At 44.0% G+C, this 24,988-nt stretch overlaps 1 protein-coding gene across 2 annotated transcripts in view; it reads right to left on the bottom strand.

The window, feature by feature from the left end:
* Nucleotides 1-4,972, bottom strand: part of KDM7A (lysine demethylase 7A) — a 69,845-nt gene extending 64,873 nt beyond the window's left edge. For both annotated transcript variants that reach the window (XM_054988258.1, XM_054988259.1), the window contains exon 1: nt 4,822-4,972. In XM_054988258.1, coding sequence (XP_054844233.1) covers nt 4,822-4,946 — 125 coding nt within the window. In that variant the 5' untranslated portion in view covers nt 4,947-4,972. The remainder of the gene's footprint in view (nt 1-4,821) is intronic.
* Between the last annotated feature and the right edge of the window lie 20,016 nt (nt 4,973-24,988).

The raw sequence follows: 24,988 nt of genomic DNA, 5'->3' as shown, positions 1-24,988 counted from the left end.
TCACTGCTGCCATGGTAGCCAATACAGTGCAGTGGCAACAGGCTTCCACATGGCAGATGTCCACACATTTTCTCTGGCCCACTCACATAACAGCATCCCCCTCCCCATGCCACTGTGGCCTTTTCAGGTTTTTTTCCCAAAAGCAGCAACTGAATATAACGATATAACAACTTGTGCATTGGGCTCTTGGTACCCCCGCCCCCGCCAAGGTTTCCTTTTTTTTAAGTTAGTCTCTAGCCCTTTTACTGCAGAAATATAAGGGGAAAGGCATCTCTCTGCAATGAAATGAGATAGAGACTGCCTTTTAAAATGAAAACTGGGAATTAAGGTAACCTGATACACAGATGGTTGTAACAAAAAAGTTCCCTAGCAGTGAGGGGGGGAAGGTCTGCCATGGGGACAGGGAAAATGGCTATTAGATGGGCAGGCCTGGGAAAACCTGAATGTTCCCTCCCACATCACAGTCATCCAGGCTTTGGTATAATCTTTACCAACACAACAAAGAAGGATTGGGCAAAAGTGAAGAAAAAACAGTGAAAACACAGGAGGTGCACAAATGTTCCATGACACTATGGGGAAGTAGGAGAAAAAAACATGCTTATGAACAACATCAAATATATATGGAAAAGGTCCAGGCCTCCAGAAGCAGTTCAAAAGAATTTTGTAGTATCTTCAAAGTAGGCAGCCTCAGAACACATTCTCTTTGCAGAAAAAGTGTAATAAGTTAAGTCAACTAAGTTCAAGCACACACCTCTGTATAGTTTTAAGTATAACACTCCAAGGTCCTATATAAACATTGTATTGCATGGCATGCAACAAAAATATTTATTCCACACAGAGGTGTCTCTTTCAAAGCAAGTCTGCAACTGCTCTCGCTGCATTAGCATTAGTATGCCACTATGGCTCTCACCCAGGTCACAGATCTTTAGCATGCCCAATACTGTAATTACAAGCAAAGCAATGCAGTTTAAACAACCACCAGGGGAAGTCACACAGGCAGGCTTTTTCTTAAATACATATATGTTTAAAGAATGCTGCATTCTTTATATCCTAATAAAATACCGTGCTTCTCATTCACAACATCCAATTTTCAGCTAGTTTGCTGTTATAAGTATGTCCCTTAAGGCAAGAAGCTCCTTTCCATATATGGATTTTCTATATTTTCTCATACATATATGAAATAAACTTACTTGTTAAGAATTTAACACAAAACCTTAACACTGCCAAGTTCAAAAACCTTGAGGAACTAAGTAGGTGAACTATACTCTAAAGGTTATTAATTTACTTGTGTTATAAGAGAGCAGAATTCAGCTACAACTCTCTTCATAGAATATCTCACTAAAGTCTGCACTATTTACATCCAGTAAACATGCTTAAAGTTAGCCTGTAAAATAAGATAAGTGATGAGTGGCTTATGTTCTGTATCAGTACCCCAGAGACCACTGTGCATTTCTGTACTACACGTGGGATGATTCATCCACAGGTGAATTAGCTGTATCACACTAATTCACACAGCTGTATCACAATAATTCACCCACAGGTGAATTATTAGGGGGGGGGGCTCCCAAGAGGAGTCAACACACCATAAATTGCGAAGTTGGATACTGGACATACTGGACAAGATACAACTCATTGCTTTAATCCGACACACTGTACACTGACAAAGCAGTTACACTGTCACAGCATAGGAGCAATTTCAGATTTTGTACTTGAAAAGGTAAGAATGGCTGCAAGAGTCTATTCAGGAAACTATAGACCAACTTGCTATACTTCCCTTAGGGTAAACAACTAGCTAAATAAACATGTGATGACGGTATTTTAGCAATAGTCAGTAAGGCTTGTGTAAAAGGAAGTCATGCCACACAAACTGAAGTCCTTCCAAAGTATCAGTGTGAATTCCAGAAACAAACAATAGTAAATCAAGTAGATTCTTCCTACAAATAATTTTTTTGCTGTATTTGACAAGTCCTTTATCAAAAACTCCTTTAAAAAGTGAGCAGATTCCTAAAAGACTGGGGGGCGGGGGAATCCACAAATATGTGGATAACTTGCACAAAGGCAACAGATAAGACCAAGATCTTATAAAGATCTAAACTAGAACTAATGTTTTTAAGAACTTATTTACTGACAGCAGCAGAAGTAAATAAATTAGGGCCAAGTCAACATTAAACAAAAGTATCAAAATAATGAAACAAGGCAAAACATGAACTTCTGAAGATCTTTCAAACTGATAAACCACTCCTTGATGATTTAATGTTCATAACTATACAAAATACCCACTGAATATGTATTCTATTAACTAGTTCCAAATTTTCTGTAGTAAAACAGGAAAGATATCGTGACGGTCACAGTGAAAAGCTGATTGAAAATGTCAGTGAAAAGTGCAACTGCAGTGAAGACATACAAACCTTGTGAACAATTAAAACAGCAAACATACGGAGGTCTAAATTTAGCAATCTTTTAATGTCCTGCTGGTGAACTTCCCTGAGACAAAAGGCTGGGCACTACCAGAAGGGAACAATAACAATGCTATTCTAAGTCCATTCAAGTAGTATTTCAGTTTAAAGACCGAGCTGTGTACAGAAACGCATACTACAATACTCTTGGGCTGCAATCCTATTCACATTCACCAGGAAGTAAAACACAAAGTAGCAGAAATTACTTCTAAGTAGAACCAGGACACATGGGATCAGATGCATGTTTAGACAGCTTTATGTTCAATTATTTTATGCAACGATACTCATCAGCGATTACTAACCAGATTTTGGATTTGACCAACCAGATGCTGGATCTTGACATTCCTGCATAAAGCATGTTTTATTTATATATAAGCAATTTAACTTTTTACTGCCTTTTGCCCACACACACAAATAAAAAAATGTAGAATGCTACCATACATAAATACCTATAAAATAACTGAGCTTTTTATTCATAACTATTTCCGTTCACGCTATCAAACTGGAGCTTTTGACCTAGGCCGTTTTCACATGCCTGTAAATGCCTCCAGAAAATTGTGCAAAACTTGTGGCACCGTGGCGTCTTAAATTTCCCATTTAATAATGTGATGATGTCAGAAATTGTGCCATTAAATGGAAAATCGCGCTATGAAGACGCCATTGTGCCACAAATTTTGTACAATTTTCTGGAGGTTTCAGGCATGTGAAAACGGCCCTATTCTTCATAAATTTCCTACTGTCCAGTCCTATGATCTCTGTTTCCACTTTTCACCTAAATTCATAAGTATGCACACCTATTCTGCCACAGACTTTAAACAAGTTTTGTTGTTGCTCTTAGGCTCTTGTTAAGTGTTGGGCTGTGAATCAGCACTCTGCTGGTTCAAATCCCACTCCTACCATGAACTTAGCAGGTCGTAAGCCATTCCTCTCAGCCCTGGCTGTATTGTGGGGATAATAACACTGACTTTGTTCACTGTTCTCATTGGGGCACTAATCTGTCTAGAAAAACAGTATATAAGTGTAATTATTACTATTAATAAGATTTAACATACAGAACACTCTTGGAATGGTTTGTTCAACTACTTACATAACATGTTAAAAACTCAGTATTGGGACCTGGATAGTTTTTATTCACCATTTCTTAGGACTTCAGCAGTTACACTGGTTAAAAAGCTATTTCATTTATGGTTTGACAGCATCCAGAATTAATCCCAGGGGCTGGGCGGGGGGGGGGGGGCTCTGCACCTGCAAGGGGAGACAGGTGCATTTAGAAACCGGCCTGACTAGCCGCCTGCCGATGCGAACGGCACCCTAGAATAATCAGCGTGAGCAGCTTAACTCCCGGCGAACAGTTACAGAGCCTCCAAGTTCCCTTTTAAAAGAAATATCCTTATCTCAGACCAGGGCACGCTCTGAAACGCGAGCTCTGGCCCTTTAAAATCAACTTCCTGTCGAAAGCCAGCAGAGGGAGATGAGGCTGTCTCGCCTGCTCCATCGTGACTCTGTTTTTGTTAAGGGGGGGGGGAGTATTTAAATGTCCTGTTGTCAATCAAAGCGCACTTCTCCTTACAGCCTCGGCAGCGGGGATGGGGGGCGTCCTCGGATAAATACTCCCCTGCCTGATCACTGCCTCTTCCTCCAAACTTGGCGCCTCGATCTGGCTCCGGCCAGGTAGCCGGCAAGATCAAAGCCCCAGCGGGGGAATCCAAGCCACTTGCGCCACCAGAGCCAGCCCCCGAAACTTGCTCCTTTGTTTAAATGCCCACGGATGCCCCCTCCCTCCTGCCTCGCAGCCAGGAGGCGGCCGCTGGTGCTGCTGCGCTGTGTGGCCTTTTGATTCGCTATCCACTTGCACTTTCTTTCTCTCGGGGGCGGGGGGAGCCAACACAACGTCAAGAAGAGTCCAAAGCACACGCCGCTCCGGCCCGTCAACCCAGGCGGGCGAGGGGAAGAAACGTCGGCTGCCCCCACATGGAGTGGCGAGATACACAAACACACAATGTTTCGATGCCCCCTTCCGCACAGCGCTCTTGTTTCTTTTTAATTTAAACTTTTGGGCCGCCTTCCGCCGCCCCTCAAGGAGCACCCCAGGGCTTCCCCTCCAGCGGCTGCTCCCGAGTCCTTATATAACTCCGGCTATGGGGGGGGGGGACGACCGAGGAGCGCCTCGCAGACGCCGCTTCCTGGTTGAGGGGAAGCCGCTCTCCCTCCCGCGAACACAGACACCGGGAGATAAGAGGCTCCTCATTGTCCTCTCCCCTCAGCGGAGCGGGGGCGCCGGAGGGGGTCTCCCCTCTCAAGGGGGGGGGTCGCGTTTTGTTGTTGTTTTGTTTCCCCTCAGGAGAGCGCCGCGGCTGGCCCTTACCTGCCGTGGAACCAGTCCTTGCAGATGTCGCACTCGATCATGAAGCGGCTCACATCGTAGGGCTCCCGGCAGACGCAATACACGGGAGTCGCGCCGGTTGCCGTGGCCGCCGCCGCTCCGGCCATCTTTAAAGAACTCACTCTCCCGACTGACTGGCTGGCTGAGCCGCCCCGCTCTCCTCGCTCGCTCTCGCGCTCCCCCCCCCCCCCCAACCGCCGCCGCCAGTCAGTCAGTCAAGCCGCACCAATAACAACAGCGCGCGTGCTGGACTCCCACACGGAGCGCGCGCGCGCGCGCGGCTGCTGTCGACACCTCCTCCTCTCCTCCTCCCCTTTCCTTGAGAAGCGGACAAATGGCAAGGGCGAGCGACAGTCCATGAGGAGAAGGCGGGGGAGAGGAGGAGAAGATAGTCACGTAAGGTACATTTCGGAGCATGCGCCCTGAAAGGGAGAAGAGGGGAAAAATACATCATAGAAGCCGCTAGAGATCCCGAGTGCGCACGCGCGAAAAGGGGGCGGTGGGAAGGCGAGCCAGCGAGGAAAAGACGGCGAGGGGTTCGCGCGTGCGCCCTTCTGCCGGAAGCGTCGCGCAGTTTCTCTCTTTCGCTCTCCTCGGAGTTGGACTCCCTAGCAAAGAAGGGAACACGTGCCGCCACACAACCGTCCCCGCCCACCATTCTTTCCATCTTTCCTCCCTCCCCCGTTGGCTGGGAAGGCGGAGCTTGAGGTTGGGTAAGCGGATAAGTTCGAGGCACGCGTTGGCTCCGCCTTCCCTCCCGAACCGTCACGTGGGCGAGGATGAAAGAGGGCGAGAAGGTGCCGCGAGGACAGAGGTGGGGAGGGGGCAGTTGAACTCTTTCTTTTGCTGTTATGCAACTGGGTGAGACAGAAGCAGCAGTGGGCGTTCTGCAAAAAGTGACGAAAGAGCACCGAAGTCACCCGAAGATGCTTGACTTTTCTCAAGCAGTGTGCGGTCGGGAAACGAGCAGTAGCGTTTGTGGCTGCGTTTTCTCACAGCCAACCTCATATCCGGAAAATTAATGCATTTTTAAAAAAATACCTTTTACGGTTTGCAGGTAACTGCTTTTCTCCAAAGCAAATTTTAAAAACAAATTTTAAAAACAAAAAAACCCCATATAAATACCTTTTGTTAAATCAGCTAAAACAAATTTTGCAGAATTTAAGACGTTTCTAGCAAGAAGCAGTAGTTGTCACAGGAAGATGAGCCCAAAGCAGAAAAGACGGTTCTTCGTGCTACTGACTGGCGGCTTGGTTTGCAGGTCTGCTTTATTAAACTGGGATCTCCCAAAAGGGCACAGTTCCTGATTTATCCCATCATCTGCCAATATTTCCAAGTACTTTCTTCAAGGTGGCCTAAATCTTTGCTGAATTATGACACCCTCACCAAGTACCAATAGAATGTAGACATAAAAGATGGTTGTGTGAAATGACTTGTCCTTTGAGATTATCTAAATAGCGTAACACTAATTAAAACAGTAGGTTAATGGTGCTGTTGGTGTTCAGAGTGCTTTACCCACATTTATCTTCTAATCCTTACAACTACCCTGTATTGTAGGCCAGTATAAGTATTTCCATGTATATGGCAACCTATGAGTGAAATGTATTAATCTTGGGGGCAATCGAAGTGTATGGACAAAGGAACCAGATGGAGTGAAATCCATGCGCATTTACTTAGGACGGAGCCAGCGTGGTGTAGTTGTTAGAGTATCTGACTAGGATCTGAGATTCAAACTCAGGTTTGAATCCCCGCTCCGCCATGGATCCTTGGTAGGGTTGCCAGCTTCTAGTTGGTGGCTGGAGAGCTCCCAGAATTACAACTGATCTGCAAGCGATAGTGATCAGTTCCACTGGAGAAAATACCAGCTTTGAAAGATGATTTCTATGGCACTATACCCTGGTGAGGCCCCTCACCTCAAATCCTGCCCTCTCCAGACTCCACCCCAAAAATCTCCAGGAATTTCCCAACCTGGACCTGGCAACCCTCTCGCTGGATGACCTTGGGCCAGTCGCATTCTCCCAGCCTACCTACCTCACAGGGTCGTTGTGAGGATAAAATGAAGAGAGGAGAATGATGTGAGCCACTTTGGGTCCCCATTGGGAGAAAGGTGGGGTATAAATGAAGTCAATAAATAACTCCCATTAAATAATATGAAATTTGGGGAGGGAGGGAAGATGCTTGGGCTAATGCCATAGAGTCCGCCCTCCAAAGCAATCGTTTTCTCCAAGGGAACTGTCATCTGCAGATCAGTGGTAACTCTGAGAGATCTCCAGGCCCCACCTAGAGGTCTTCTCTAAGCACCTAGAAGTCTAAATGAAAATGGCTCTTCCACAAGGCAGCATCTCTCGGGTAATAGGGTGCTCCTCGCTACCTCTGAATTCTGGCCCTGCAGGCCACAAAATGAAAGGTGGCAGACTGGCAGTGCTGCCCAGGCAACTGAGAGCCATGCCTTTCAGGAGTAAATTTAGTGCCTGAAGCTAGTAGACAATGGTGAAGTTGTGCTTGACTTTCCTAAAGCCCCGAGTTTTATTTTGCTTCTAAGGCACAGGCCTTCTTTCCCCAGCTCAGTATACAAAAGGAGAAGGAGGGGAAATTGGTAGCCTCTGTGGGTGTCGATATATTCAGTCTGTGACTGTGGGGGGGGGGGAGGCACTGAAGAGGCCCCAGCTGCGGGTGACAGAGTACCCCATTTCTTGTGTTCATTTGAGCCAGCTTCATCTTCAATGAAACGGTGGCTCTTTGCCCTCTCAGTATTGTTTGGGCTCAAGGAAAAAAAAAAAAGATGGTGGCTGACAGAGTGAGTTCTGACATTTTAGATGGTGACTGACAGAATGATGTTGCCTCTGAGACCCGTCCTCTCTTTGCAGCATGACAAGTCCCAGCTGCAGGGGACTCTCTGGCTCATAAGCCAAACCTCGGTATTCAGTGAGGCCAGCTGCAATCTGCTCCATTTTATGGCAATTAAAAATAGCATTTGGGCCCCTGGTCGGCTGCCAGTGCAGCTGCTGCAATCATATTGCATTGGGATGCCTTGATGCCATACGTACACTCTCCTCACCCCTTCCGTTCATCTGGAATACGTGGTGTAGCAAATGGCTTTGACTACAATTTACAAACCAGCCTCGACCATTTAATGTCCAAAGGGAAACAGCTCTGGTGTAAGAAAGCCATAGGTTCATACTAGAGCGCAAGGTCTGTGTGGAGATGAAGTACATTTGTTCAGCAGAACTAGGTTCAAACCATGTTGGGTTTTTTTGTGGGGATCTAGAGGTTGCTCTCCACTCCTTCCATATCGAGGACATCCCTCGCTGTGAGAGGCTGTGCGAAAGGTTGCTTTCATCTAGACCCCTCTTCTCCTCACTCCTCTTCACTCCTTGAGATAAAGGACTGAGAACTCCTTAAAGGTTCCGCCACCTATCATGTTATTGGCTGCTGCAGAGACAATTTTTGTTCAATAGCATCCCCCAAAGTGTGGAATCAGCTACATTTTGTATGTTGCCGGATTCAAGATGTTGACATTAAAGACTAGGTTTTCAGTATAAGCTTTGAAGTACTTAATGAACTGTTTTGGTTATATATGTTATTGTCTGCTGTATCATTTTGTTCATGACCCAAATATGTTTAAAATCAGACCAATCTTACGCACATTTACTCAGAAATAAATTTCACTGAATGTGGTGGGACTTAAAGTAGTATAAACAGAGCTGTATGTGTCCTGAGTCTCCTATTTTGGTATTTGATTTGTTTACTTCATTTATACCCCACCTTTCGCCCCCCTGGGTACCCAAAGCGACTTACATCGTTCTTCTTCATTTTATCCTCACAACAGCCCTTTAAGGTAGGTTAGGCTGAGAGGGTGTAACTTGCCCAAAGCTTTGACTTGGGGTATCTGGGTGAGTTTGTAAGGAATATATGGACCACTATCCCACTCTGACCTTGCTCTACACACCCCTGCTAAAGGGCTGGTTGACCCTGTGGCACCATCCTGCTTTTATTTCCTGATGTATGAATTGAACTGTAATGTTACCAGAGACTCTAACCTCAAAAACTCACTTGACTGCCCTATTTGTTTATATAATAGGGGTGGAACAAAAAAGAATGAGAGACCTTGGATAATTAGGGGCTTCTGGCTGGTAAGAGATTTTCAATGCCTTGGACAGATCTTTTTTTCTGGATTAAAATGGGAGCCTATACATCAATCTAGACTTTAAAAGGAGTGTTTGCATTTTCTTGATCAGTTTCCAGAACAATGAGTAGGGACGGGAGTCTCCTTGCAATTGCAGGTTAGTTTAGTTAATATTGCTTTCCAGTCTACCACTCCCACTAGCCAATCAGGACTCAGGGATGGGATATGTCTTCTGAATAATGGTGATGCTTGCGGGATTTCCCACGCCTGTCATCTGCAGCACAAGTTGCATAAAAGAAGAGCCGAGCATCCTGACTCCCTCCCTTGGAATCGTGCCTTACAGGCGGAGTCGGAAATCAGAGCTGCACAGGGTCTACCATGAGAGCCACAGATTATGGGATGCATCCAGCATGGTAGTTTAACTTTTCCCTGGCACATTTCAGCCACTCTCATGGCACCTTTGGTTGACTCAGTGCTCACTGCCTTAATAGTTATTTCATTGCCTGTTAATATAAATCTGTTGCCTGCTGTACTAATGCCCAAGGGTGGTTTTATTGGAACAGATCGTGCACATAGCTTTCCCAAAGACAAATCCATTATGCAAAACAGCCTGCATAACAGATCTCCTCCTCCCTCTTGTCCCATTATGAACTTCATCAGAGTATCTTAGTAAAGGCATCGGTGCACCAAGTCACAACACTGCATGCACCTCGAGAAACATTCTCAATGGCTACACTACAACTCTAGGTCTATAGAGACTAATCACAGAGTGAACATCTATAGGAAGCAGTAAGAATTTCTTGAGTAGGTGGGCATTTGGTGATGATGTTGATGCTTCTGGAGGATGACGTTTTACTACTTTGTATTGTTTATTTAATGTATAGTAAATGTTTAAAGAAACATGAGATTAGGGTTACCAATTCCATCTTGGTAGATTCTTGGAGATTTACAAGCGGTGCCTGGGAAGGACAGAGGGGAAAGAGTTCAGCGTGAATGGGATGCCATAGAGTCCACCCTCTGAAGCTGCCACCTTCTCCAAGGGAACTGATCTCTGAGAACTGGAGACCAGTTGTAATTGCTGGAGAACTTCAGGCTCTACCTCAGGGTTGGTATTCTTATGAGTTGCACCCAAAAGTTTGTGTGAACCTGGCAGTGGGGGAAGGGAGTGGTTTTCTTAAACGGTAGACAACACCCTTACATTTTACTGCAAACTGCTTTTGAGATTTCTCTCAGGGTCAAACTGCACTTGATGGGACATAATGTGTTACCCCCCATCTCCCCTTGAGCCAAGGGAGCAGAGCAGAGACGTCACATTATTGCATATCGCTGTTACCATGAAGATGGTGGGGAGGCAATAGATGGGAATGTCTTTGGACTATAGCCAGGGTGGGGCCAATGCTTGTACTACTCCATCTGGAACATTGTTTCACCCCACCTATTTCAAAAAAGCAGGATTTCAATTTGAGACATGACTGTTCTGTTTTAAGAGCTTGCTTTCAGGAACATTTCCGATAGAAACAAAATCTCCCTTCAGCTACTATAGCAGAACTGATCTCTGTCGCCTGGAGATCAGTTGTAATTCTAGGAGATCTCCAGCCACTGCCTGGAAGTTGGGAACCCTACCATTATCAAAGCTAGATCAACTTCCCTAAGTTGTCCCAGAATCTGCAAGGGAAAGATTCCCCCCCCCCTCTCAATTAGACAGTACAGTTCCTTCTAAACCATTTGTGTTATCAATTAGCATCACCTACCTCTTGCCCTGGATTCAATTGTAGCTTGATAAAATGCATTTAAGAAATGGCTTATAAATATGTATGTTTGCATGTTGCAACTGGGGTTTGGCGGGGGGAGCTGGTAGGCAGAAGGTTTCCCTTTGCCAAAAAAAAGCACCAAGCTATGGATTAAGCAAATAATGTAGATCTCAGCATGAAACCTTCCAAAATTGACCATGCAGAATTCACATCAGTAGAAGAAATACTGAGTCATATGTATCCACCCCCATGGTTCTTACGAAAATAAAAGCTGAGATGAATCAAGATTCACCCACACAGTGTTGGAAGAAAATATAAGCCTTTTCAGTCGTCCCCCGTGCGGCACAGACTGTTAGCAAATACTCCATGTTCAGAAAGAAATTCTCTCCCACACTCAGCCTACACAGACTTCCTTGAAAATACCAATGTGATTTCATCTCATTCACCAGTATGTTTCAGTTACGCAGGAGAAAAAGAGGATGTGAAGCAGGAACACTTTTACCAAAAAAGAACATATTTGTTCCTGCCTTCCAAGGAGCCCAAGGTCAAACTGGAAACTTAAGAGAGGAAATCAAAGCCAAACTTCCACTAGACTTTCATAAATAGTAGCAACAAATAGTAATATGCAACACCAATGTGCTGGGGGGAAGGGATCATTTAGGGTTTGAAGAGTAAGAATCAGGACTTTGCATTCTTCTACAAATGAATTGGAAGCCAGTGCTTTGAAAACAGGCTGAATGTATAATTTACACCAGTTGCTGTTGCATTCTGCACTATTTGACGTTTCCAAATAATCTTCTGAGGCAGATTAGAACATGTTATCATAACCAATCCAAAATTAACAATAGCTGATAATGCTAGGAAACATTAGTTTTGTTTTGGCATGTGGCTGGCTGGCTTGGAGTTCAAAACCATTAGGGGAAAGGAGTAATTCAACTGATATGCAAGTGAAAAGGATGTGGACCAACCATCAGTTGCACACCAATTATGCCACGCAAGAGAATTGTTTCTAAAGCTCTTTCTAAAATGCTGTTCACTTATAATATGTCCCTATTATCAATGTGTAATAATGTGTAGTATATGTGGGAAAGGGATTTCAATCAGTGACCTTTACGGCCAAACTCAATATGGTGACATAAGTTATATGTTTCTTTTCACATACAAAGCAAGGGATGGGGATGTTATATAATAGTGAAAGGATCACATTGGAGAGGGGCGCTAATATCACACATGCCTTGCCTCTTGTCATTGCTCAGCTATTTTTTTCCAGCTCATTTCCAGTTTTGGAGCTGGGAAAAAGAAAAGCAACAGGAGCAATGGACAGCGGAGGGGTCAGAAGATGAGATAGGTTCAGCCCACCTTCCCACTTTCTGTTAAACTAAGACACACACACTTGATATAGACATGGGGCAGACACATGATTGAAAGCCCCTTTATGTATAGTTCATGTATAGTTTGGGCCTACATGTGAGGAAAGGAGTGTTACAAGTTCACCAGAAGGTCTCTGTGAAGTCAAGGGAGGTATGTCATCGGCAGATATGAGCTCAGTATCCCTTGCTTTGTAGCTTTGTCCTTCACAATCCCATGATATGGAATATTTATGCTCATGCTGGGATTTGCTCAGTAAATAAGTAATGAACCAAGAAAATGGCTACTCTTTTTTTGTCCCTACTTATTACATTCCATTAATTAACATTATGTTAGCACTGTGCAATGGTAACTTGCTTCTTGTTCAAGCTTAGTGCCCAGAACAAGCCATTTCCTTCTTTTAATGGTAGCTGTTTACTGAAAGATTAATGAGCCAGCTGTATTATGCATAAGTGACTTCCCCTTACTTCTCTCAGAGGTCGGAAGTGATCCTTAAGTAATTGGTGTTTACAGTGCAGCCCGGTTACACAATTGTTGATAGCTGTGGCATGCAGCTCCATGGCAAACACCAGCATTTCATACAAAGTAGTACTTTTAATAAGAAATAAACCTCATGTGCTTCATTTATACATGATATTTCAGCCCAGCTATACCTGATTCTTTTGATATAAACTATCAAAATTTTGTATGAAAGAGGAAAATTAGGGTCCCGGTATGTGCATGTACCCAGGCTAAAAATAAGCATGTTGTCCCTTCCTGACAAAATGGCCATCATGCATCTTAGGAGCATCATATATAGTGATGCTCAAATACACACCAGTTTGGCTCAAGTCCTCTTTGCTGACATTTTGATGATCGGTTTGATAGTTCATTGATTTGTTCATGGATGCTTGGCAAGTTTTTTTTCCCTAGTGTATTCCTTTCTAATCATGCACTACAGTGTGATTGGCTTTTCATGCATGAGCATTCTCACACAGCCCAATTGAGTCCTTACTGCCTAACGGCTCCACTCAGCAGGAAATTGTTTAAATAGACAATTAGATCACACACAAGCCATATAAATCAGTCATCGATAAATGCTGTGTTTCAATAAAATCTTATCCTTCGCTGTTTGTCTAAGTAGTTCCTTAATGAAGCTAATGGCTACCAATGAGTTTGAATTGGCAGTGTCTTTGCAAACCAAACCAGGCATTCACAGCTGCTCAGCATGAACTGAACAAACTGAGTGATCAACTCATATTTGATTGCTGCCTTCAAACACAGGAGGTTCGACAGTCAAACATGTTCATGGAGCAATTTGCAGCATCCCTAATCATGTGTAGCGCATCCTCCCCATGGTAAAATATGACTGAAAAGGGTCACAGTTAAATGGATGTGAGTCATGGATACCAATGGCACAAATCCTTCTATATTCATCACTTAATCAATCAATTAGTATAATAAGTAATAATAAAGAATAAGATAACTATAGTTATTATGAAGAATAAAAGCATAACCGCAAGCAAGGTTCTTTAAAATACATTAGATTTTTGTGGGGGAGGGGTGGCTATATAATCTTAAATACATCTCGGAATAGGCCTTTAAACCGAACTGAGATTTCTGTCCCCTTTGCCTTTTATTAACTCAAGTTTCTTTGCTTCATCCTGGACATCCCTGGTGATCCTGTGATCAGTTCAACAAGGGGCTGTTGACAGGTCAGGAGTCTGCACCTAGTTCTGGGTCTGATGAAATTTTACTTCACCCCCCCCAAATCCTGAGTTTCTTGGAGGAGACAAAAAGTGTCCTGTATTCAACTACGCATGCAGGGAACTCTGATTTTCCTGTATTCCTCTCCATTCCTGAACCCCCTTCCAACTTCCAGAGCCCATCCATTCAAATAAACACTATTCCAGAACACTGCTGGGGCTATGAGATTCAAGCGGAGCAACAATCATGCAGGTTGTAATGATGCAAGGAGGAGACAAAAAGGAGTTAAATTTCTCCTCCTCTGTTTTCTGCCCAGTGAATCAGCGAATCCACTGATTTCACCCTCTTCCCATTGCAGCATTTCAGCAGTCTCTACGTGCAAATCCCACAACCCTAGGAACGATCATTCTAGTTGTCAGAAGGGGCAGGCTGAAAAGAAAGGAACTCAGGAAAACATCCTATGACTTTTGTGCGTGCATGATTAGATAGGCTACTATCCAGGAACATTGGCTAGTATAGAAAGAAGACAAGTCTGCTTTCTTTTCCGCTATATTGGGGGTAAGCTGGCGAAAGAACCATTGGGAGCCTGACAAGCAAAGTGAAAAAAAGGTTGCCATATTCCATTGTTGCTTCCTTTGAGACATTAGGAAGCTCAGAATTCCTCTGCGTGACATCACAGGCGTTATCCAATAGGTTCCTTTTTTGCATTTCAATGCTCTTTTCTATGCTGCTGTCTCAGCAGACCTCACTGCTCTTCTCCCCCAGTCCTGCAATTCTGCTGGTTTCCCCACAAATTTCAGACAGTAATCCCATTACTAGTCTCTAACAGCACAAAAAGACAATAGCACTGGATATATTTTGCTGACATACCAGTTTTTATACCACTTTAACTGTCACAGCTTTCTCACAAAATCCTTGAATTGTAGTTTGGTGAAGTTCTAAGAATTCTCTGTTAAAGATTCCTGCCCCCCCCCCCTTCACAGAACTGCAATTCCCAGGGAATTGGGAAGACAGTTAAATCTGTACTGCGGACATGCATAAAAGTCCTGTGGCATCGCTGCAACCATGCGCAGAGTTAGGTAGCATAAATCTTATTGACTCTAATTGGATTTAAGGAGGCTATCTGTGCACAGGGCTACGGCCCAAAAGACTTCAGACTGTAGACAATTACCTGCTTGAGCAGAGGCAAAGAGCAAATTGTTTCCAAACACCATCAGTTCCCTGGGGATCTTAATTAAGGGGAAGAGAAGTGACAGAGGAGAGTCATGGATCGGCAAACATTCCTATTTGTTGAGTGGATTTATTAGAAATAATTGTGTAATTAACATTTTTATTTGCTCCCAGTATTTTGAAATTCGTGGGTTGCCTTGCTGCTTCTCCGAATTTCCCCCCCAAGTTTCCTAATGTTTGCTGTTTTTCTTCACGTCCTAGCATTTGAGTTCTCTCTCTTCGCTTCTTTCTTGCTCTCTCTTCTTAAAAGCAAGGGGAAGCAGGAGGCTGAAAAGAATATGACTCGTAATGTTTGACCTGGGAAAAGAGCTGCTTTTGCACTTGGGACCCTGGTCCTTCTTGCAAGGTAGCCCATTAGGCTTCTTTCCTGTAAATCAGGAAGCAGGAATTAAGTGCCCCAATGAGAATGTCTGGCACGTGCACAGTATAGTGATTGGCAGATTCTTTTTTTTATTGCCATGGAAACCTAGACACCTCCACTAGACAAGAAGTTCAGGCAGACATCGGACAAAGGTGCAAATTGCTTTGATACAACCAGGTGAAGTAATAGCATTCCTAGAAAACAATAGCAGGCTTCTATTGTCATCCCAGCTCTCTGAACATAGGAAACTGCAGTAAAACCAAGTCATATGTATGATATCTGCCCAAGATCCTCTTTTAAAATGCAGGTCCCTAAATCATGTCAGCTGTATCCGTCTTTGTTCTCAGCTATTATTTATTTAGAAAATGCATATTACACCTTTCCTGCTAAGGTGGCTGGACAGAGATCCCCACCTAAGTTGAACCCTTTCACCAACAGGGAAGTTTTCAGGTTTTGAGCGTTGCATCTTCTGCTTAAGAGCAGCAGCAACAAAGGAGGAATATGAAGGGCCCGCCAACTAGCGGCCTGCCAGACAAGAAAGGAGGAGGGGGCCAGAAACAGCTAATTTATTTGCTGCAAGGGGTTTCAAGAAGGCTCCCTTATTACTATATTGTTTTAATTCTTTTGTGCTGCCAAACGAAATCTGTAGCAGAGCGGCAGCAAGAAGGTTTTAGAGCAAGATGGAAAATAGGAGATTGGTTAGACAATTCCCATCTGCACAGATTTATCAAAAGTTTTTTTTAATGCAATGAATTTAAATAAGCAGCATTTTATTTACACATAAGAGGAACCATTCCATCAATAAATGATCATTCACTAGTACATTTTTTTAAAATTGTTTTCCGTTGTGGTGCTTTAAAAATTATTTAAAACATTTTTAAAGGCATGTTATAATTTCTTATAATATTTAACCTTGTCATTATAAAATCTTAGAAGTAATAACAGGAAGTTGCTTCCATACATAAATTCCACACAGAGTGTTGTTTTGGGTCATATCCGAACGACATCATCCTCTAATTTTTCACTTTTTGGCACATCTATCCCCTCCTAGGCCAATGCTGTCAACCAGCAAGACCGCAGAATCTTACCCATGCCAGTGTGGGCCTAGGAAAGTATGCCAGTCACCTTCCTTGCTGATGATAGGTAGGAGCAAGGTGAGCTGCTGTGGTACATCAGCCCTCCCCTCATTATGCTACACCAAGCAGTCCATTAGGGCACTTGGGTAGAGAACCAGCTTTGACATCAAATAATATCTAGCATGATGATGGCCGTTTCCACACGGCTTCCCTCTCTTCGTAATGTCCCGGTAGATTGCGCAAAAAACACGGAAGATCGCGTTTCCTCGCGCGAGATTTGTGCAACGTTACTTGACATCACGCAAATCTCGCATGAGGAAATGCGATCTTCCGCGTTTTTTGCACTATCTACCGGGACATTACGAAGAGAGGGAAGCCGTATGGAAACGGCCAATATCTAGCATGGGGTCCCCAGTGTTTTTTAAGCATGCCGGCACTTTTAGAATTCTGACAAAGGATGGTAGGTGCAACAACAAAATGGCTATCACAGGAGACAGAGGCAACCGCAAAATGTCAGGGAGTGAGATTATGCATAACACTTGTACTAACTCATCAACATTTCAGGCAGAAGCTCTGTTTAACAGGATACCTTTTAATCAGCACAGCCAATCAAATCTCCAATGGCCAATCAGAAGTCCTGCTGGACAAGAGCCCCACATGGCCATTCTGACTTTCTAAAAACACTTAGCCAAGAAAAGTGCCAAGAAAGGTGTCGGCAGGTGCCCTGGGGACCCCTACTCTAGCATCTCTATAGCATTCTAAGAAGTTAAAACCCTTCATGTGCATGATCACAATAATTTTTACAACAGCCTTGCAAGGGAGGTCACTATCATTTTCATTCTCTCTGAAGAATAGCACTCTGACTGTAGTCATCTCATCGGTTCATGGAAGAAGGAGATTTGAGCCAACAGTCTTCCAGAGCTGGATCAAAAGACAAGGCCTCTGATCGCCCCCTGCCATGAGGTACAAAGTGGGGGTGAAAGAATGCTTCATCTCTTCACCCGCTCAATATTTCTGCCCCAGCCTCAAACGCTGCACACAGCGTTTAATTTAATTTAAAACATTTGTTTTATTGTTTATTGTTTAATTGTATTTATATCCATGTGTTGTGAATCTGCTCTGAGCCTGCATGTAAGGAGAGCAGACTACAAATGAATGAATGAATGAATGAATGAATGAATGAATGAATGAATGATCAGGTGAGGGATTGCAAGGCATACACAGGACCTGGGATATTGCAGCATGCCAGATGCATGATTGAAAGACAGCACATCAAGTCTTGGGGGATGTTGCTGATAGAAACATACCTTAACTACGTCTCTAAGGCCACCCATGATATGCTTACCTCCTAGTCCGCATCCCTGTCCCTTGAGATCCTTGTGAATGACTGTTGTTGAATTAAAAGTGGGTATAGAAAGCTGCAGGCACTGGAAGCTAAATTAATAGGAGAAAGCTGATGAATAACAGAGTCTGGTCATCTCCAAAAGAAATGCTCCGGTTCAGGAAGTGGCTCACATATGAAGGAGAACCTGGCAGACATGAGACCTGCTTTGATGGGGTGCCGGTTGCGATCATTTTGTAACAAGGATTAATTCTGTGTATGAACTGACTGAATTTACTACATGAAGGTCATCAAAGAACCCAGCGGAAAGCCAGGATCGCACAGAAAAAGAGACTTGGAAATGGAAACTGTTTGAAATGTCTCATTAGTGCGGGGATAAAGTTCCCAATATTTTCAGTAACAGTTTTAAAATATGCCTGAAACGCTATTTTCAAAAATTATACATAGATTTATGATTTAAAAGTCAGCAGTTCTTAAAAGTGTGTTAATGTACTTGGATGTTATTTGCAATAGCTGGTCTCTAGGAATTATGTAAATAAAGTTATAGGTTGTTTGTGTTCTGTGAGCCCCTTTTCTCCTGGCAACCAGCTAGGATACCACAGAGGAGCAATTCTGTTTCCAGGGAGCAATTCTGTTTCCAGAGCATGCAACAGGCTGAATGGATTTCTTAAAGGGAAGTAGGCTCCACACAAGTCAACACTATTCAAAAGCCCTTTATAAAAATGTCCTATTGAAGCCAACATGTGGCTTACTCTGGTTAGAAGGGATGGTTTTATGGGGATGAAGAACACAAAATATGGTAACTCCTTTTTTTTTAATGTGTAAAAGATAATGTGCGCACCACACAAGACACTTTAGCGAGCTGAGGCATTCTGAATAGCTCTGAAATTTGCATCCTTAGCCGGCAACTGCATTTCATGGAGCACCATTTTGAAAAAGTTATAAAGGATAGTGGGGCAGTGTCTGTATTCTTTCCCCTTTGCTGCAGCCACTGCCAAAGCGTGCAGTTTAGCATGTTTCTTCATACCTAATTTCACCTCTAGGATGGCAATAGGGTAGCCAGATGGTGCCTCTCAGTGTGCTCTAGGCAACCCACTCCTGTGAGAAGGCACATCTTTCCCTACCAAGCAGACTCTTCTGAATGGAAGAGATCATTGCATTTATTCAGTTTACACTGGTCCATTTTAAGACAGATGCTTTTTTTGTTTGTTTCTGTCAATGCCTTGAAAGTGGCACCAGGAAGTCAGTGGTGGCTTTCAGGGTCAAAAATAATGGGATCCCTACAAACCTCATGTGGGCAGACAGTGGTGGGGGATGGGGGTTGTCATGGTGCTAGGGATCACACCAGCCTGGTCTATATGGCAGAGTCCTGAGGTGGTAGAATGGACAGTACTACTTCAGAATACAAGAAAAGAATTATTTTTAAAACTTCCACTACATCAATAAGAGCAAAACTAACTACAGCATGCCAAGAGTTAGGCTAGAATCTCTTGCATGCTAAGTTTTTATTCACAAGATTTTTGTTAATTGGGCCCTGAAAAGGCCCCAGATCGGCTTGAATTAGGATTTCCGTAACTGAACAAAATGTGTTCTTTGTGAAACTTTCCTCGGGGAAACTTTGGAGACTGGCCATTTCCACACACCCTTAAAGGGACAGCCCACTCACTGAACGCTGGCGGTTTCCCCCCAGGAATCCAGATGTCTCCATTTGCAAAACAGTTGCAAGCCGTTAGGCTTCCATGTTTTCAGTGCTTTTCTGGGAACGCACTTTCTGCAGTTACAGAAAAGGCACCAAAAAAACAGAAGCCAAACGGCCCACAAACATTTTGCAAATGGAGACATCGCCCGTGTTCCATGAGTGGGCTGTCCCTTTACAGGCATGTGGAAACGACCTGTATCTCCCTACTGGCAGCAGTCATTACCAATTAAGAACCCTAATTTATGTGTTTATTTACTTCATTTCTACCTCACTTTTCTCCTCATTGGGGACCCAAAAAGGCTTACCATTTTCCTCATCTCTCTTTTACCTTCACAACACTGTGAGGTAGGTTAGGCCTTGTGACCCAAGATCACCCACAAGTTTCCATGGCAGAGTAGGGATTTGAACCTGGGTCTCCCAGATCCTAGTCTGACACTAGCTGAGGGTCTCTGACTGGGGGAAGTTAATTAATAATTTTTACCTGGGGGTACATTAAAATGCAATTGCTCCCTCCCTGCCTGATGTGGCAGTCTGATGTGGTACAGCTGAGATTGCTCACAGGCCTGGAGAAAAATATCCTATTCCTTTAACAGAAGCTATCCCTTTAACAGAATATGTGGACATGAGCAGCGGAAGCTTTTCATGACCTGGAGGTAAGTAACATCACCTGATAGATAACATTAATTTATTTACTTCATTTATAACCTGACTTTTTCACTGAGGCTCAAGCAGGAGTACAAAATATCTAAAAAAAAATTCACGTAGACAGCATAAGACATCCAACAGACAATGCAGTAGGACTAGTATTACATAACTGGAAAACAATGTATTCAAAACCCCAACAAAAAAATTAAAATCCCATTAATCCTCCTTTAAAAGGGATAGGACATTTTTTCTCCAGGCAGTTGGCAGTCGTAAGTAGAGCCCATTCTACCACTTCGTTCTGCTTCATGGGTAGATCAGGCCCCACTAGCCCTTGGGTAGGAGGGAGGCTGAATACAAATTGTGTATCAGCCTCACAAAATCCTGTCAGCAGCTCTGATGGCTTTTAAGAAAATGCTAATGTAACTACCAGCTCATTCACATGACACCCCCAGTCATCAACGGAAGTATCCAAAGGCTATCAGTGTGCATCACCCTGGCCAAACACTCATCAATAAAGAAGAAATATTTTCTGGGAAAAACCTGATCCCTACGGACATCTTTGATTTACCGTCTCCTCTATCCTGTGCTGTAAATTGATCCCACTGACTGCCCATATCCTCTCCAATATAACCAGCTTCCACTAGCGCTGGAAGAGTCATTTACATTGACAAGTGTATCCAGTGCAGACATCAGTGAATCCCTTTTCTCTCCCCCAACAAAACAGCCTTTTGTGCCTTGAAAGCCTGAAGCAGTCTATGATTTCAGCAGGAGACACTCTGTCTAAAAGTCAGTTCAGCTTGGGCTTTTGAATGAGAGGAATGGATTTGTCAAGACAGGAAACACAGCATTTCCTTTGTGCCTGAAAAGTCACCGCCGCACCAGTGCGTGTTGGCTTGCAATGCCCTATTTTTCTACAAATTATGTCACTTGAAAAATTAATATCCTTCAGGCCACTCACAGTGCAATCCTAAACAGAGTTTCACCCTTCTAAGCCTATCAGCTTTAATGAACTGAGAAGGGTGTAACTCTGCTTAGGAGTGCCCTGTCAGTGTGGCACAGTGGCTCACATTTCTGACTAGAGCTGGTTCAAACCCACGCTTAGCCTTGAAGCTTATTAGGTGACCTTGGGCCAGCCCCTTGCTTTCTGCTTAACCTATCTCACAGGGTTGTTGTGAGGATAAAATGGAGGTAGGAAGATCCATATATACTCTCTGAACTCCTTAGTGACATAAAAATGTGGTCTTCCGCCCGTGCTATAGATTTACACACCTACAGTAAGCTGTGAATGCAGATCTTTGCAAAGTTTGGGTACTATATGGCCTGGTTTGGCATGTTTTATCTAAGGGTGTTTTTGAATATCACATCCTTGCTTTTTAAACCCGAAATAGCAATTGCTACAGCCACTGTGCAAATCAAACTTGTGATGACTGTTATGTTATTTTCTGTTTCCTTGCACTGAATTTTTCCCCATAATGTACACAGTTTCCAGCATTATTTCTGCATGAACACATCAAGATTATATGTGTAGAAATGCCATACATTGTTTGCATAAATATGATACAAGTGGTACATAAAACCTGTACAATGAGCATAGTCGGGGCTTTTTTTCAGCTGGAACGCAGTGGAACGGCGTTCCGGAACCTCTTGAAACTGGTCACATGGCTGGTGGCCCCGCCCCCTGATCTCCAGACAGAGGGGAGTTTAGACTGGGCAATTTAAACTCCCCTCTGTCTGGAGATCAGGGGGCGGGGCCACCAGCCATGTGAACATTTCCTCCAAGGCCACTGAGTTCTACCACCTCTTTTCCAAGAAAAAAATCCCTGAGCATAGTCCACTCTATACTGAGGTGAGGTGAGGCAGAGAGTAGCCTCAGGCAGTGCACTGTGGGAAATGGCAGCCCGTACCACCCCCTCCTCATCCTTGCCTCCCTCATCTTCATATCGCTATCCTCTCCACCTTCTCTGCCACCTCCACCCCCTCCAGTTCTCACAGAGGAAACAAGAGACCCAGTGCTCCTTCCTTCCTCATTCCCCAGGCATCTTTAAATTCTGTGTGACAAGATGTGCATGATCCATAACACTCCCCAAACTCTTGTGATTCATATAAGTTCGGGGAGTCCTATTGGCCATGCGCAGCTTGTCACAGTGTATTTAAAGAACACAGCCAGGAGAAAGGGCCTTGGACAGCACCCCTTGTCAAGGTGCCACTGGCAACCTGTACGCAATACAAACGAAGCTGCAGAACTGGCAGTAAAAAGAGAACTGAAACCATTGCCAAAGCAGGAACAAATAAAGAGAAACAGAACAGGGCACATTTGTTCATCCATCGTATTGTCTAGTTGGCACAAACACCAAAAAAGAGAACTGGCTTCCTCCCATCTGTGATGTTTCACACATTACAAAGCAACAAACTGGGGATTATGGTTGTTGTGGATTTTCCGGGCTGTATAGCCGTGGTCTTGGCATTGTAGTTCCTGATGTTTCGCCAGCAGCTGTGGCTGGCATCTTCAGAGGTATAGCACCAAAAGACAGAGATCTCTCAGTGTCACAGGGAGATCTGACACTGAGAGATCTCTGTCTTTTGGTGCTACACCTCTGAAGATGCCAGCCACAGCTGCTGGCGAAACATCAGGAACTACAATGCCAAGACCACGGCTATACAGCCCGGAAAATCCACAACACCCATCATTCTCCAGCCCTGAAAGCCTTTGGCAATAAACTGGGGATTGCTGCTCAGACCGTGTGCGCTCAGTTAAGGAATTTCAGCCAGTCCTAACTCTGAGAATGTAATACTTGTTGCCATATTCAAGCAGTTTTTTGGGAGGAAAAATAGCCCCAGGAGGTGAGCAGTCAGGCACCTCACCCTAAACTCTCCCTTTCACTCTTTACCAAGCCAGAATGTTTTATCTGTACAGCCAAAACTCCAAGGGCGCTGCTGCTGCTCCTGGCAGAAACACGCTTCACAAGGGTGGGAGGAACATATATCCCATTCGAGAATGATTGAAAGTGAAGCTCCCAAACCTAGCAGTTGTCGTGGACTGGGCCATCAAGTAGAACAAACTGGGAACAGTTCACACCTTTTGACTGGCCCAATTGACCAGGTGAGGGGATGAGCCCCAGTATTCTGTGGGAAACTGAGTCAGTGGGGCACCAGTGTCGAAACAGGTTATAAAACTGAGACCCCAAAACTGGTGTTCTTTATTTTGTTCTTGACCACCATGGGGTGAGGTGAGCAAGGAGGAATGGATCCCAGGTCTTATCACCAAGGTAATAAGCTATTTTAGATCACTCGGTAGGGTATCTACTTTTCTCTCTTTTGCCTTTTGGATGCTGCCTGTTGACTCTCAAATTAGATCTGTACCCATTCCACCCATTCACCTTTATCCTTCCCCTTTGGTAGCCACAAACATCTTTGTTTTTACTTGAAATAAGAGGTGCTTCATTTTCCTTTTGAGTTCTGCATATGCCTAGAGACCTTTTAGTCCAGTTATCACTAAAAACTAAGGAAATGTTTAGCCACCCATTCCTGACATTCACCCTTCCTTGTTTCTCATTGGTGCGTTCTGGGACCATTGTCTAAGGTCCTGCAGGTGTAGCTGGGAACACCTGCATTGATTAAAAGCAATTCCCCAGCTACTGGCAGCAGACCCCCTTCTCCAAAGTTTTGAGAGATTCCCAGCTATATTTATTGCACCTTCTGACCTGAGGGCAAACCTCCCCCTCCCCAAGGTCATCATGGGTCCTAATCCAATTGTGTCTAAAAACAGGAAGCGGAATCCCACATGCAGAACTCATCTGCACGGCTCATCAGTCATCTAAAAATAATCACCAGTAGATGGATTGAGGGGGTTGTATGAAGCCCTGTGAAGATCTAAAATGTATTTTAATAACAATAAAATCAGTGAATTCATTTACAGAGGGTCTATGTACATGACCAAGTAACTTCAAAAATAGGGCACCATCCAACCAATGTGAAGCATATTTGAGCCTTGCTGATCTCATTCTCAATAATATAGTTTGAACATATTGGGAAGAACGACATAGTTTGCCACTCCGAGAACAAGCCTACAGGATCCACAGGTTGGTGTGCTCTTTTCTCCCTTGTTCGAGGCTACATAATTAGTGATTTCCTCTTTTGCAGTAAACCATCATTTGCTATTACATACTGGCAAATTGTGTTTATGCTTTCCCTGCAGATCAGCATTCCAAGCTCAGATTCAATCCTGGTTTCCAGGAAACGTATAAACTACATCTTGCTGGTTCAGACGTATGACCTGCCTGCCATACTCCGTGCCTGCAACCTGCCATACTCATACTGCCTACGACCTGCCTGCCATACTCAGTGTTGTCTTTTACTTTGGCGGGTGGGGGGGGTGGGGGAAGATAGTTTGTAGTTCTGTTGTTCTCTTACTATTTTCTCTGCTATTGAGAGCCAGTTTGGTGTAGTGGTTAAGAGTGCGGGACTCTAATCTGGAGAACCGGGTTTGATTCCTCACTCCTCCACTTGAAGCCAGCTGGGTGACCCTGGGCTAGTCACAGCTCTCTGGAGCTCTCTCAGCCCCACCCACCTCACAGGGTGTTTTGTTGTAGGGATAATAATAACATACTTTGTAAACTGCTCTGAGTGGGCATTAAGTCGTCCTACATGGTGGTATATAAATCGAATGTTGTTGTTGTTGTTGTTGTTATTTGCTATCCTGCACTCAGCTGACTTATCTATAGGTGTGGGGGTGGATGGAGCTCGAGGCACCTGGAAACCAGCTGTCTGACCTTGGAGCCTCGGTGCTTGCATCTCTTCCCTCTTCCAGCTTTCCTGCGAGAAACTGCATACCAAGACTAATAGACTTCTGCTCAAAAAGGGGGGTA

The sequence above is a fragment of the Eublepharis macularius genome, chromosome 9 (genome assembly GCF_028583425.1).
Source record: "Eublepharis macularius isolate TG4126 chromosome 9, MPM_Emac_v1.0, whole genome shotgun sequence".
NCBI lineage: Eukaryota > Metazoa > Chordata > Lepidosauria > Squamata > Eublepharidae > Eublepharis > Eublepharis macularius.
This window is presented reverse-complemented; position numbering and strand designations above follow the sequence as displayed.